Consider the following 15,140-nt stretch of genomic DNA (forward strand, 5'->3'; position numbering starts at 1 on the left):
AAGACTCCAGTGACTTTGAAGGAGTGTTGGAAGAGTTGCAACTATACAGGCAGGGCTGTATTTCAGCAAGGCTAACAAGGCATTTGCCTTGGGCAGCACTTTCCGGAAGGTGCCCCCCCAAACTCCCTGGCAGATGCCCTGTTAGTCTGGCCACCTAAGTACCCTCATGACTTTAACGGCTGCTCGGGAGCAATGTCCTTTGTGTTCTTCCTGCTCAACAGGAGCCTGTGCAGCTGGCCAATGATCCCAGCAGAAATACTAGACTCCAGGGACATAAACCGCACTGAACCACCAGATAAAGAATATTACATTATTAAGGTAAGGAATTTAAATTAAAAAAAGAAAAATAATAATTTGTGAGTGTGTGAGACAATGTGTGTGAATGTGTCAGTTTCATCGGGTGTCAGTGAATGTGTGTATGTGTGTAAGGGAATGTGTGTCCATCAGTGAATGTGTGTGTGTGTTTCTCAGTGAAGGTGTGTGTCTGTCAGTGTAAGTCTGTCAGTGAACGTGTGTGTCTGCCAGCGAGTGTCTGTGAGTGAATGTGTGTATCGGTTAGTGTGTGTCTGTCATTTAATGTGTGAGTCAGTGAACATGTGTATATGGCTGTCAGTGTAAGTCTGTTGGTGAATGTGTGTGTCTGTCAGTGTGTGTCTTTTAGTGAATGTGCGTCTCTCTCAGTGTGTGTCTGTGAGTGAATGTGTGTGTGTCTGTCAGTGTAGGTCTGTCAGTGAATGTGTGTGTCTGTCAGTGAATGTGTGTCTGTGAATGAATGTGGGTGCATCTCTGCTAGTAAGTGTGTGTGTCTGCCAGTGAGTGTATTTGAGTGAATGTGTGTATCAGTGAGTATGGGTCTGTCATTTAATGTGTGAGTCAGTGAAGTATAAGGTATTTAATAAGTGTCTTATTCTAACATAATAGTACCATTCTTGATTGGGCAATCACAATTGAATTTGAATATCTATAAATGATTTAATTTCTTCCAAGGAAGCAATTTGAGTTATATTTTGTAGATATTATTTTCTATCCATTTTGATGCCTGTATTGCCGATATAGAATTGAATAACTTCAATTGGTGCAGAGGGGATTAATTCATTACACATGCCCAATTTATTTTTAAATAATTTAGGAGTGGTAATTGTTTCATTTACAATTTTATTTAATAATTATTATTTTTTTTTATAATGTTCAGAACCAATCCAAGCTAATTTAAATAGAGTATTACTTTTTGTTTCCATATTTTTCCAGCTGGGATCAGGATTAATAGAATTGTCCCATTTCAAAAAGTGAGTAAGCATGGTACAATCATGTAATTCTATTATGTCAGGAAGATTTGTTCTGCATTTATTCACTCTTTTAGTAAGTGTATTGTATGAAACTCTGGGTATTTTGTTCCCCTAAATGAATTTCATAAACATTTTTTTGAATTGATGGAGTATTGAGCATGGTACACTTATTGGCATGGATCGAAACAAGTAGATTAATTTTGGTATTACGCATGCCGAGACCGTATTCATACGTCCCATCCAGGAGATTTCTAGCCACTTCCAATTTAAAATAAATGTCTTTAAATGATCATAAAAGTTTCTTATAATTTACTTCTACAATTTTATTTATATTTGATATATTTAGAATTCCTAGATAATCTATCTTATCATTATAACAATTCCATTTAAACGTTTCTTTTAAATACCTTACATTTTGAAGGTTAATATTTGTGTTTTATTCATATTTAATTTGTAGCCAGAATAATTTCCAAAATCTGAAATTAATTTCAATAAATTTGTAATTGAATTTATTGGATTAGAGAGAGTTAGAATAACATCATCCTCATATAGAGTAATTTTATGATGTTCTGAATGGATCTGCAGCCCTTCAATTTTATAATTTTGTCTAATTGCCGCTAGTAGAGGTTCCATAACTAATACATAAAGGAGTGGTGCCAGAGGGCAACCTTGTCTGGTGCCATTCCGAATATCGAACCAATCAGATATCATACCAGGACATATGACTCTAGCTTGTGGGTTTGTATATAATGACATTGTACTTTCTTTAAAAAATCCTGTCAGGCCAAAGTTCTCCATCACCAAGCCCAAAAATTTCCAGTTCACCCTGTCGAATGATTTTTCTGCATCTAACGCTATAAAGACTGATTGTATATTTTGTATTTTTAGATGATCCATTATATTTAAGATTTTATGAGTATTATCAGCAATATCCCTACCTGACACAAAACCTGTTTGATCTTTATGAATGATTTCAGGGATTACCTTTTTCACTCTTTCTGCCAATATTTTTGAAAATATTTTTATGTCAAGGTTTATCAGAGAAATAGGTCTATAATTCGACAAGGTGTCACGGTCCTTTCCAGGCTTGGGGATTGGGAGAACATTGCCTGAAGTAATTCCTGTGGAATATGTTTACTATTTGAGAATTCAATATATAATCATTGTAAAAATTGGTAAACTACTTTATCAAATGTTTTAAAATAGATCATGAGAATCCATCTGGTCCAGGTGCTTTGGCGTTTTTCAGCCATTTTATTTTGAATCTCAAACATAGAGATAGGTTTATTTATTTGTTCTAACTTATTTGGTTTGATTTTGGGTAATTTACATTTCCTATGAAACTCTTTGATTATAGTTTCACTTATTACTTCTTTATTTCCAATTTCCAGTTTGCATAGTGACTAGTAGTAGGATCTGAATGCCTCTCCAATCTGCTTAGGACATAAAATAGTTTCTTCTCCTACTTTTATTTTACATATTCAATTGATTTTCTTTTTAGATTTTAATTTATTGGAGAGAAGTTTGTCAATCTTGTTATTATTTGATTTTAATTAAATTTTGAATTTGTATTATATTTTCCAGAGTATTTAAATTTGGATTTTCTTTGTTTATTTTCTCTAATTTAGTTAATAATATGTAAAGCTTTGATATGCATTATCCGCGTTTCTTTTTTACATAAGATCCGAGTTTTATCAATAATGATCCCCAAATAGAAATATTTAAGTCTCTCCATTATCATTAATTTCAACAAACTCATTTTGCTTTTTCAACCTATTTATATCCTGTCCAGGAGAGCATAATGATTCATTCAGTCTCCATGTTGTTTGAGGAGAATATTCTCTATTATTCTCAATTTTTAAAAATATGTATGTGTGATCAGACCGACCATGTTATTGATCCAATCCTTGAGGAAGTACATTTATGTAACGTTTGTTGTTTAGTAACTAATAGATCTATTCTTGAATATGAACAGTGTACCTTTGAAAAAAATGTATAGTTTCGTTCTTGGGGTTGTAATACTCTCCAGATGTCATATAGTGAGTTTTTTGAGAAAAAATCCTGAAGTAGATTTGCAGCGGATTTAGATTGCAAATCTGTTCTCGCATTAGATGGTCATTTTTTATCCAATCCAACGCCAGGAGCACAATTAAAATCCCCTCCTAGCATTAAAATACCTTGAATTATTTGATCCATTCTGTTCATTAGTTTTTCAAGAAATTTTGATGGAGACTGATTGGAGCAATATATGTTTACTAATGTATATAAAATATCAATGATTTTCTTTCAATCTTCTTATTCAAATATACCCATAATATTATAATACATTTTTATTCCTTCAATATTCATTTACTTGTGTATTTACTTTTACATATTTAAGTGCACTATCAAAAACCTCTTAGATATCTAATAGTGATATAATTTGAAAAAACGTAATATTATATGCATACAAAACAAAGTGATCTTTTGAAATCTTTATCTTTAAATGTAATGTGTATTATTTTATCCATTAGTTTAAATATACATTTAATTAAAGTATTACTATCATACAAAAATTTGAATAGAATAAATGAGATTTTTATTAGATTTCATTAGGGAGAGGGGAAGAGGAGGAATTTTGTCTATTGAATTACATACAACCTTATCTACACTTCATATAAGTATAATTTGAGGCTGTATTATTTTTAGATGGAATTTTCAGTGAGATCTTCCCCCTTTACTTCTTTCTCATTCTCTATCACCTCTTTTTTTTTTTTAAATTCTTTATTTTTGTAGTGCTCAGAATTACAGACACGTTTATAGTGCCACAAACGCAGATATAAGCCAATAGATTAACACAAGATATTCGGTAACATGGCAAGCATTAAAGGACCACTCTAGTGCCAGGAAAACATACTCGTTTTCCTGGCACTAGAGTGCCCTGAGGGTGCCCCCACCCGGCTCTGGAAAGGGGAAAGGGGTAAAAACTTACCTTTTTCCAGCGCTGGGCGGAGAGATCTCCTCCTGCTCTCCTCCTCCGACCCGCCTCTTCTCCTCCCCGTCGGCTGAATGCGCACGCGCGGCAAGAGCTGCGCGCGCATTCAGCCGGTCACATAGGAAAGCATTCTCAATGCTTTCCTATGGACGCTGGCGTGCTCTCACTGTGAAAATCACAGTGAGAAGCACGCAAGCGCCTCTAGCGGCTGTCAATGAGACAGCCACTAGAGGACATAGGGGGAAGGCTTAACCCATTCACAAACATAGCAGTTTCTCTGAAACTGCTATGTTTATGAAAAAATGGGTTAACCCTAGAAGGACCTGGCACCCAGACCACCTCATTAAGCTGAAGTGGTCTGGGTGCCTAGAGTGGTCCTTTAACAGCACAATATTTTTTAGAGAGTACATGAAGTAAAATTAGACAGTTTGAGTAAACTTGTATGCTTTTAGAGATTAAACGTAGTTGAGACCTACGTGGGTAGTGAGGGGGGGGGAAGGTGATTTACTGGGGTCCCACTTATTGCTTTCGTGCCCGGAGAGCGGCCGTCTCTCCGCGGCTCAACGTCTGGTAGGCCGCAAACCTCGGCTTATCTGTCAGGCTGATTTGAAGCTCGAGAGAGGCACCGTTTGATGCGGTAGCCCAACCCGGTTCCGATTCTCGTGGTCTGCGGCTCGTGGGTCTTGATGGCTGGGCGAGAAGCCCCGTTTTTTGTTCCCAGACGTGGGAGCTCTTGCCCAACACGTCAGGGCTGCTTGGTTGCTTGGCTCTGCCCCCCTCTCTATCACCTCTTTCCCTTCCCTCAGTCATTCTCACATTGTCTCTTCCTTTATTTGACATCAGATTTTTATATTATATATATATATAAAAAAAATTATCTTTCCTTTTCTTTTAAATTGTCTCTGTTAGATTTTATAAAGAGATTCCATTTTATCATTTGTTCCCTTGCTTTTACAGGATTCAAAAAAATGTGTAGTCTTTCTTCATGTTTTAATATTAATCTAGTTGGAAATCCCCATTGATAACTTATCTTCTTTTTTCTTAAAAGTAATTTTAAGTCATGGAACCGCCTTCTGCTTCTAAGGTAGCTGCTGAGATATCTGAGAAATGTATATCTTTATATTTTTCATGTTTAAGTGGATTTTTCCTGATTTATTTCATGATTGTATCTTTCAAATGATAATTTGCAAATCTCACTATAGTATCTCTTGGAGCTGATATTTCTTTTGGGTTCCTTAACCTGTGATATCTCTCTAAGGGATGTTCCCCATACGAGGATAAATATGTTATTGTGGAAAAAAGATCTATTAACTACATTTCAAGTTGTTGATTTTTGTTTCTCCTTGGTTTGTCTTCCAAGTCTGATATCTTTAGTTCCAGAGATTGAATTTTAGATTTAAATTGAAGATTCTCAGTTTGAATTTCCATAAAATCATTTAGAAATTTCATTAGAAGATCTGCTTGTTGTTATAGTTTCTGAGTTATAGAAGATACTTAATTTTTTTAGTTCCAATGTGTTCGAATCTAAATATTTTTTTATTTTTGTATATAGATTGTCCATCATTAATAGTAAGGAATCATGAGAAAGAGGTGGATTGGACGTATGCTCTTCATCATGTGATGTTACATCAGAGTAGCCTATTTGATCTTTGTTAGGTTCTGAAGATTTTCTTTGAATTATTTTATATGTTTCGTGAGTTTTAGGAGAACAGAATGGGTTAATAGATTTGTTTTCGTCAGGGATGGAATGAGGATTTTTTTTCTTTTTTGGGAGCCATTGTGATTCCCTGTTCTTGTTTAGTTTTTCTTCCCTTGTTTTGTTTTTTTGGTTGTTTCTTTATTTTAATTTTTTCCTTTTCTTTTTGTTCTCTCTCTTTTCTTTTCCTCTCCCTCCCCTTTTTTTTTTGGTAAATATAATTTTTATCAGTTTTCAGTTCTTGACATTAAACTGAGGTATCAAGCATGTATCAAAAACAAGGAGGCACGCAGGCCACTTTTTATCCACTTGAGAAAGCCCTAAAGGGAGAAACACATTGTGGTATTTTTTTTTTAATATTTTTTATTGTAGCGTAAAATAATTATACAGAGTTATACAGCATATTGAGCTACATTTTTTAAATGCATGCATGAATAATGGCAGACTCATTTAGAACGTTTGTGCTTATACATTTTCATAGCAGATCTCGTCTGGCTGAGCTTGGTGAAGGCTACTTTGCACTTATTAGTATATATCAGCGTTAACTGGTGATTTATGATCATTGCTTGCTGGGGGGTATTGGATTCTCGAGAGAGTGCTGATAGTTGCAGTGATAAACAGCCTAGTATTTAACAATTCCCGTCAGTGCTCAGCTGCAGGAACGTAATTTAAGAAACACATTTAAAAGAAAAACTTTAACAATAATGCTATGGCTTAATGGGTAGCTGTGCGGGTGTGTGTCACGGCTTCCAATAGAGGTAAGGCCACGTCAGCTAGCTTAATTCAGCCGGGAACATAAAAAATAAAATAGAATTAATAAAGCAGAAATCAAACCTGACATAAAGTGTAGTAGCTAAATTTTAAATTGCTGTTATAGACTAAGCAACAGGATAAAGTCCCAGGTTTACAGCGACCATTCTTTGTTGCGCCTTGCAATGTTTAGGTGCCTGAAGACATCTGCGTCCGCGCCACCCGATTCGGCTTGGGGTAGAAGGGCTGGATATTATTAACTTCCCATGCTGGAGCGGAGGACGCCCTTAAGGCTGTTGCCACCGATCTCTGGGTGAGGACTGGTGCTGGTAAGTCCAGTTCTCTGAAGATGCGTCCAGCATTCCGATATGTGTGTTAACTGCATTCTCTTCTCCGCGTGCAATATGGTCAGTTTGCGACCCGGTCCCCAGTGGTACCTGACATCCTTCTCCCTTAACAGCTTAGTCACTGGTTGTAGCGAGTGCCTCCAGGTCATTGTGGACCTTGAAAGGTCTGCGAAGAAGGCCAGGTCCGAGCCTTCAAAATGGTAAGTGGATGCAGTTCTTGTCATGGCTGAGATAAGTTGCTTGCAGTGGAGCGATTGAAAACACAGCAGTAAATCCCTTGGAACCCCAGCTGGAGCTTTAGGTGATTTCGGGACTCGGTACTGGTAGTCCAGATGTATGGTCTTGGCTTTAGCCGGTGGAAGCATAGAGCTCCACATTCTGCGGAGGTAATGAGGTACTTCGTCCTCCCCGATGTTCTCGGGGATGCCACGGACCCGCATGTTACGTTGCCGCCTAGCATCCTCCAGCACAGCAAGCCGTCCTTCCATTGCATGGTTGGTTTGCTTCAGATTTTCCATCTCAGCTTGCAGAGCCCCTTGTTTGCTTGTCGAGGCAGCGTCAGCCTCCTCTAGCGCCCGCAAGCGCGCTGTTATGCCTCCCATATCTTCTCGCACCAGAGCTATATCGGCTGAGAAGTAGGCCTTCAACTCTGCCATCATGTTTTGAATATCTGCTTTACTGGCAGGAGCGTGGTCTGGTTGGGCAGCTTTGCTCACCCTCACAGGCTTCGGATCATATTCACGGTGGGGTGAACTTTTACTGGGCTCCCCTCGATCAGCGTAGTAGCTGGAATCGTCGTGATCACTGTCTTCCGAGGCGAGGTCCGAGTCTGCCCGCGCGGGCGCCATCTTAGCAGGCCTCTGCGAAGTTGTAACGCGGAGCAGGGTCCCGATATCTTGGGAGGTGGGAGTCGCTTCAATCCTGCGGATTTTGGATTTCTTCCCCATAGTGATAATATAGTTTGCAAGGGGTTCAGAGGCGTTTTAGTAGCAATTAGGCTGCAAAAATCAAATCTCTCTCGGGAGCTCCTGACATGTGCGACTGCTTCGTTCAGTGGCTGGCTCTGCCCCCCACATTGTGGTATTTTAATTACTGTATTTTATTAAAGGTATTTTGGCCACTTTCAACTTGTGAGTCAGCCATTTTACACTTTTATTTATTTTTACCTGGCACCAGAGTTTTTATTGTTCCAGTGAGAATTTGACTCCAAAGAATCCTTGGTGGGGATTATACCACTCAAGCTTTATCCATTGAGCAGCCTGCCTGCTCAATAAAATGTGCGTAACCACTTGGTATTTTTTTATTTAACCTTTGGCTTTTATACAATAAACACTATTATTGTTTCTTTTATATTTCATATGGTCCTTATACCAACAAGATATCCATCTACTACAAAACTTCACGTATCCCATAAGTGGGGATTGTACCACTGTATGCCATCCACACTAGAGCTAGTCTTATAGCTATGGAAAACGTGAGAAGGACCATATAGACCGCTAAAAATAGTACTTAGTACCTGTTGGGATATACTGCACCATTATTTGCGGTCTTTTAATTTTTTCATACGGATTTAACGAATAGCCCATGCCCATATGTTACTGAGGAATACTTCCCCTGACAAGATTGTGATTAGCTTCTTATACAAGGTTTCATTTGGACTTTTTTGCTGAATTTATCAGGCATAGACTCTTCTGGACTTACTCTTTGAACTCTTGATTATTATTCATTATCCATATTTATCCATTATTCATTATCCATATTTCAAACTCATTTTGTTTTTTTTCACCTTATATGTATTTTCTCTTATATAGGGTCTTGCAACTAATCAGGTTTTTTTTCCACCTGTGGCGCCGCCTCCCCTTTCACCTTTTATAGTTTTCTCAAACAGGAATAGCAGAAGAAAGGTGGTGGTTAAGTACCATGTGGGCTCGCAGGCCCCATTTTCAGCATATTGCTTCAATTGTATGACATTGGCTCAATAACATAAATACATCACTGTGTCCCACTGGTCACCTAAGGTATTCGAGGCGGTGTGTCGCTCATCTTGACAAGCTGGTTTCTGGGTGCTAACGAGTGTGAGGGTGCGTCGACCAGTCTGGAGGTCTCATGTCTTGTCTAGGGTTGTGTCTCAAGTGTTTGCCAGCTGTACAGCTGTAGGTGAGTGGGACTTTCCCATTCTCACCCCATGTCTCGACTATAGTGTCTATCGCGGTGTGTTGTTCCACTCCCGCCTGCTTATCGTGTCTCTAGTATGGGTGCTGAACAATCTCTGCTGGATGTGATGTTGGCTTCCAGCCGCTTCTGTATGGACATGCACCACTCACATGTCTTTGTGGTTTCCGTTATGGGGAAAAGTGTCTTGCTAGCATAGGAGCATGTCGGGACATCGTCCCGCAGAGGCGTGTAAGTGTCGAGTTTAACTGAGAGGAAGGATAGAGGGAAGAGAGAAAGGAGGAGGGGGTTGGGTCTGTCAGTCCTAGTCGTCCTGTCGGTATTGGAGTTTAAGAGCAAAGTCTTCCTTAGTTGTGTTCAGGATCCAGTGTGTCCAAGTCTCGCTATAGGCTGCAGGGGTGTGGGTGGTGCTCATTGTTAGTTCTTCTATCGCTTTTAGGGCTTCAATTTGATTGAACCATGTCTGTAGGGGGGTGGGGGTAACTGTCTGCTTCCAGTACTGTGGGAGAACTTGTCTGGCTACGTTTAAAATCCTTATGGTCATAGATTTCTTATATTTGGCTCTAGGGAAAGTCGTGTGATGGAAGAGCATCGCTGCCAGGTCTAGGAGGGGTGGTGCATCAGATAACTCCTCTAACATGCTGTGGATTCCCACCCAGTATGGTCTAATAATCTCACAGTCCCACCATAAGTGCAGGGTGGTGCCTAACTCCTTTTCACATCTCCAGAATATGTTAGAATGGTCTGGGTTGTAAGAGATTTGGTGTGTGGTACCAATTGGTCAAGAGCTTAAAGGCAGTCTCTTGTGTTCGGCTATAGAATGAACAGTGGTACGTGAGGTGGCAGATCTTCTCCCATTCCGTGTCAGAGAATGTCCTGTGTAGGGCTATTTTCCATTTACCCATGAACAGCATTTTTTGGCAGGGGTCTCCCCCTCTCTTTCCCCCTTTTTTATTCTTTTTTTTTTACTTTGCTTTTTTTTTTCCTCTCTCTCTTTTTTCCCCTTTCTCTTCCCCTTTTTCCTTTTCTTTTTCCTCTCTTTTTGTCTCCTTTTCTAGTCTTCCTCTTCTCTTCCCCTCTCTCTTAGTTAATTTTCCTTTTCTCTCTTTTCTCTCTCACAATATTATTTGGACAAAGTAATTTACAAGATATTCACCCAAAAGAGTTACACTATATACAAGAAACTTAGAATCCCTTTAGTTTTTCTTCTCTCCCTTTCTCCCTTTTTCTTTCTTTATCCTTCTTCTTACCTCCTCCCTTTCCCAAAACTTAATGCTCCAAATGAGCTATTCACAGTACTAGTGTATTAATCTAAGGAACGCATTGATCATCACCACCATCCACAGTCTTGTGCTTTACACAGGCTAGATTCCTCTTGGTATTCACTGCACTTGCGGCACACGGCAAGTCTCTTACTTGTGGTACTTGCTTTTCCTCGTGTCCACCGCTGTGCCTCACTGTCTTGTGATAAATGCTTCTTCTCACATCCGCCACCGCACCTCACTGCCTCAAGGGGAACACTACTTCCTGTGTCCTCCGCCGTGCCTCTCACCTCTCCTCCCTGAAGGGAAGGAGGTATGTGGGTTAATAGGTTAGGATTCATCTGTTCGAGAGTGGGGTAGGGAATCAAATTTAGTAGCTTGCTCGGAGTTACTCAGAGATTAAATGGGGTAGCCGCCATCGAAAGCTGGGCTCGACCACAGGACGCGCGCGCGCACCTTACGTCATCACGCCGTTCAAGCTGATACATATAGGATTTCCTATACTATATATTTAATAAATATGTATTTGCAGTATATGAGAAATGAAATTCGATTAGAAGTCAATACCTCTTAATCCTGCAACTAGATGCCTCCATCTTAGCTCCATTTTAATTTTCAGCTATGAGCTGTGTACCCAGCAGCTATCAGCTGTGCACCTTGCAGCTAGCATACAGAAACCATACAGAGAAATAGAAAAATTAAACAATGTTTACATTTCTCATTTTCATCTGCAATGTATGCTTTGGCTGTGCCTGACCTGAACAGAATCGTAATGTTATTTGTTAAATCTCCAATGTTAATGTGAATGAAAATAGAGCATGACATAAAAGGCTTACACAATTTATAGTTGCAATTCAAATGTCAAATTCCAGAGCAGTGGGGGTTTCATTTTAAGCAGTCATATAAGAATAGCGGGTGAGCAAAGGGAAATGGTATAAAAATAGTGTCTATTAGAAGATTGTAACAAGGAAGAACAGAGAATGAACTACAGATTTTAGTAGCATCGGAATTGGACATGTGTAATATCAATAAATATTATTTATCTTGAAGAATCAGAGATAACGTGAAATAAGGTTGGTATATAATTGGGATTGTGTGGATAAGAAAGAATTAATACATTTGCACATAATCAAGGTGGCAAGTTAATTCTGAGCAAAGAAAGGGAGATGCTTTTTCCACAGTACCATGGGAAAGAGGTGAGGCTTGAGTACTAACAAAGGTGTACTGTTGTGTAATATTTTTTTTAACAATGTCTTGCAAGCGTCTTCTGATGATGCCTATTTTCACCGTTGTATTAGTGGCTGCATCTTGTGGAATGGGACAAGTTTATGAGTAGACAAGGGAACTATTAGTAGCAAAGAGGCCTCAGGGTGGAATAAGTGGTATAAGTAAAAGAAAAAGTAGATTGTTTCGCGAGTGAGAGGAAAATCACTGCAATAGAGCAGTATAATCTGGCAATAAATGAAGTCCCTGGATAACTGGATATTCTAAATAGACATTATGTCGATTGTGATGATTTTGAAAATGTCATGCTGATTTTGTATCCCATACCTTTTATAGCAATTGGCCACTGATAATTTCTCTAATTAGGTAAAATGTATGTTTTTATTAACAAATGCTACTAATTCCTGAATTAATACCTATGTCAGGAAAACTAATCATTGTGACCCCGAATATCTGCATTTGCAGTACATTATTCAGCTAGTGATCAAAACAATTTACAAATTACAATTTGATGTGTTTACAAAAATGATTTGACATTTAATGCTGTATAAAACAAGAACATAACCAACTTCACTATTTACAATGCAGTAATGCATACCCATGTTACATTTTTTTTCAGCGATCTCAGTTTACACACTGTGGGAGGCATTTCCTGATTATGAAACAATCGCAATATTTTAGTTATAATTATAGAATAACAGCATCTTGTCTACAGTAAACAGCTGGCATACTCCTATTTCCTGTATTGCTGTCTAGATCTGTGTTCCAAAACATTCCTCATATATCACTAATTAGACATGTTGTGCTTCCACGGATACAATGGAACTCAACTAACATGCTTGGAGGGAGGTTCAGCGTTTCCCAAGGATCCATTTAAAAAAACATGTGCTACATCTTTTAAATAGAACTCGAAGAATATAATGTTGCAATATTTAAGTTTGATCACTTGTGCTTAGCAACTTGAGAGGGAAAAGGGTTGATGATTCCTTATTTTCAGTCCAGTTTACAAATATTAATTAAATGGGTCGCAAAAAAGTAAACATACAAATCCAATTTACAGACATAACACACATACCTTGTAGCATTGCTTGAGATAACTTATATCACATAAAAATAAAAATTTTAAGACTGCTGCCATCTCACCTGGGGGCAGGGAGTGCCTCTCCTTCATTTTCTCCCAGCATCTGCTTAAGTGCTTCTGTGTTGGCTAAAACACAATGGAAATTGAAAAGAACAAGCTTCATTCTTAAAATATTACAAATTATAATATAATATATACAACTTAGCATAAAAAAGCACCAACCTTCATTTTGAATAATACACTTCACGATACGTTCTACAGTGTCCTCATTGGATATTTCATCTGTGTTTACAAAACATAAAATATATAAACACATATATATACACACATATATATATATATATATAAAATATTAACATGTGCAACTCAGTCAGAACATAATGGATTAATGGTTCTCTACACCAAAGTGATGTGTGTGGTCAGGTAAAATTACTAGTATTTTTCCCACTCATTCTCCTTACAGCTTCTGAAGGCTTGCATTGCAACAAACCCTTTAAAATAAGTCAATTAATATAAAACACAGCTAAATAATACTAAATAATACAAAATACTTTACATCATTTTGATACAGTCTACTGGATTAACTGAAATTGGACTTTTGTGTTGCTTTTAGATCTGTCTGAGCACCAAGGTGTCCAGGATCAAGTGCATACTTGAGGGTTCCCTCTGTAAGTTCCCTCAGTTAGTGACCCCAGACTGACAGATTAGTTATGTGCAGCGCTCAAAGTGAGAGCTGCACATGGCCTTGTATATCCCCACATCTGCGTGATTGCGCTCAGCTGCAGTTATTCTGAGTCTGCCCTCATGATAATGGAGAACCCCAGGTTGTGAAAAGCTACTGGTGAGGCTTGCCTTTCGACACAGTGATCGGCCCTGGACAGGGACGGAACAAGGATTCTTGCAACCCTAGGCAAAAATGTGATTTGTCCCCCCGCACCCCATATTGTGACATCACAATGTCCTACCTGAGTGCTTGCTTTTACAGCAGTCTGGTTGACTGGCCAGTATTAAGGCTTCTTGCTGTATCTGCCTGGGCAGCTCATTTGCCCACACTCTAGTAAAGCCGCCATGTGCTACGCAAAGGCGTGCACAGCCCATTTCATTAGGGTCTGCATCAGGAATGTCTTCCCCTATGTTATGTTTTTTTTATGTTATGTAATTTAAATATTTATTAAAATGTTGAGTGGATGTGTGGTGTGGATGTTTGTCTTGTGTAGGGCTGCTGTAAGCATAGTAGCTTTGTGTGAGGTATGTGTTATACTTGATGTATAAGGCTGACTGTGTGTGTTGTGTGTATAGCTGTGAAAGGCTGTGTGTGGGTAGCTGTAAGTGGTATGTGTAGTAGCGTGAGTAGCTGTACAAAGGAATAATACACAACCCTTATTATAGAATTAGCATTGGGGAATATGTTATGTATTTGGTTGGGAATGTATTTTATTAAAAAAAAAAAAAAAAAAGTCTTTGTTATGCAGTTACTATTCTTAAAGGCCTGAGCCATAATAATAATAATGACCTTGCATAATGGACATATAACTGCATGTTAATATCACTTGTCTACATAACATGGTATGGTTATTTATTTACATTGTACTATGCACTGCTACTCACTTTCTTGTTCCTCATTTAGAGCTTCCTTGATGTCAGAGTCTAGATCCTCAGGGGACGTACGGCATCGGTATCCTTTCTTCTTAAGGACATGGCAGATTAGGAATCCAATAAGTCCAGTACCAAAAAAGACAAAAACTAAAAAAAAGAGCATAAATGGGTTCTGCTGGGGTACATCACTGTTTGTTTCGGCCTCCATGGTAATTTCAGTCATCATATAAATCTGAAATCAGAGGAAAGGAATCTTCTTGTTTCTAAAATTGGAGACAAATTTCCAAAGAGCTTAGGGCAGCAATATGAACAGATCTTTCGCTCTCATGTAAAATACTGCAGACAGTTTGTCTTGTTTTTTTTAGTTACTTTAATTATGTCTTAGTAGTAGTAAAGGAAATTAAAAAAAGAAATGGAGATCCTTGTTAACAGAACAGATTTATTTTCTCTGCTCTTTAACAGTTCATTGAATTAAGTGCATATTATATATCCATTGTATATCTTATTTTGAAGATCAGCAGGTGATACAATTAAAATTAAACAGGCTTATTTAAATTGAATTCTAAATTAATAAAAAATTTAAGGCCAGAGTAGTAAAGTTGAAGCATAGGTGAGGTGTAGAATTGTTCCAGTTTAGCTCTTTTGACCATACATTTGAAATTCACCTGACTGTGTTTTATGAGATTGCAATTAAATTAAAGGGATACTCCAAGCAACATAAACACTACAGTACATTGCACTGGTTATGTTGC

At 38.2% G+C, this 15,140-nt stretch overlaps 1 protein-coding gene across 4 annotated transcripts in view; it reads right to left on the reverse strand.

The window, feature by feature from the left end:
* RELL2 (RELT like 2) overlaps positions 1-15,140 on the reverse strand; it is a 435,084-nt gene that overhangs the window by 378,347 nt on the left and 41,597 nt on the right. For all 4 annotated transcript variants that reach the window (XM_063447923.1, XM_063447924.1, XM_063447925.1 and 1 more), the window contains 3 exons: positions 14,401-14,620; positions 13,015-13,074; positions 12,855-12,918 (listed from right to left, as the gene is read on the reverse strand). In XM_063447923.1, coding sequence (XP_063303993.1) covers positions 12,855-12,918; positions 13,015-13,074; positions 14,401-14,614 — 338 coding nt within the window. In that variant the 5' untranslated portion in view covers positions 14,615-14,620. The remainder of the gene's footprint in view (positions 1-12,854; positions 12,919-13,014; positions 13,075-14,400; positions 14,621-15,140) is intronic.

This window comes from Pelobates fuscus, chromosome 3 (genome assembly GCF_036172605.1).
Source record: "Pelobates fuscus isolate aPelFus1 chromosome 3, aPelFus1.pri, whole genome shotgun sequence".
NCBI classification, from domain to species: domain Eukaryota; kingdom Metazoa; phylum Chordata; class Amphibia; order Anura; family Pelobatidae; genus Pelobates; species Pelobates fuscus.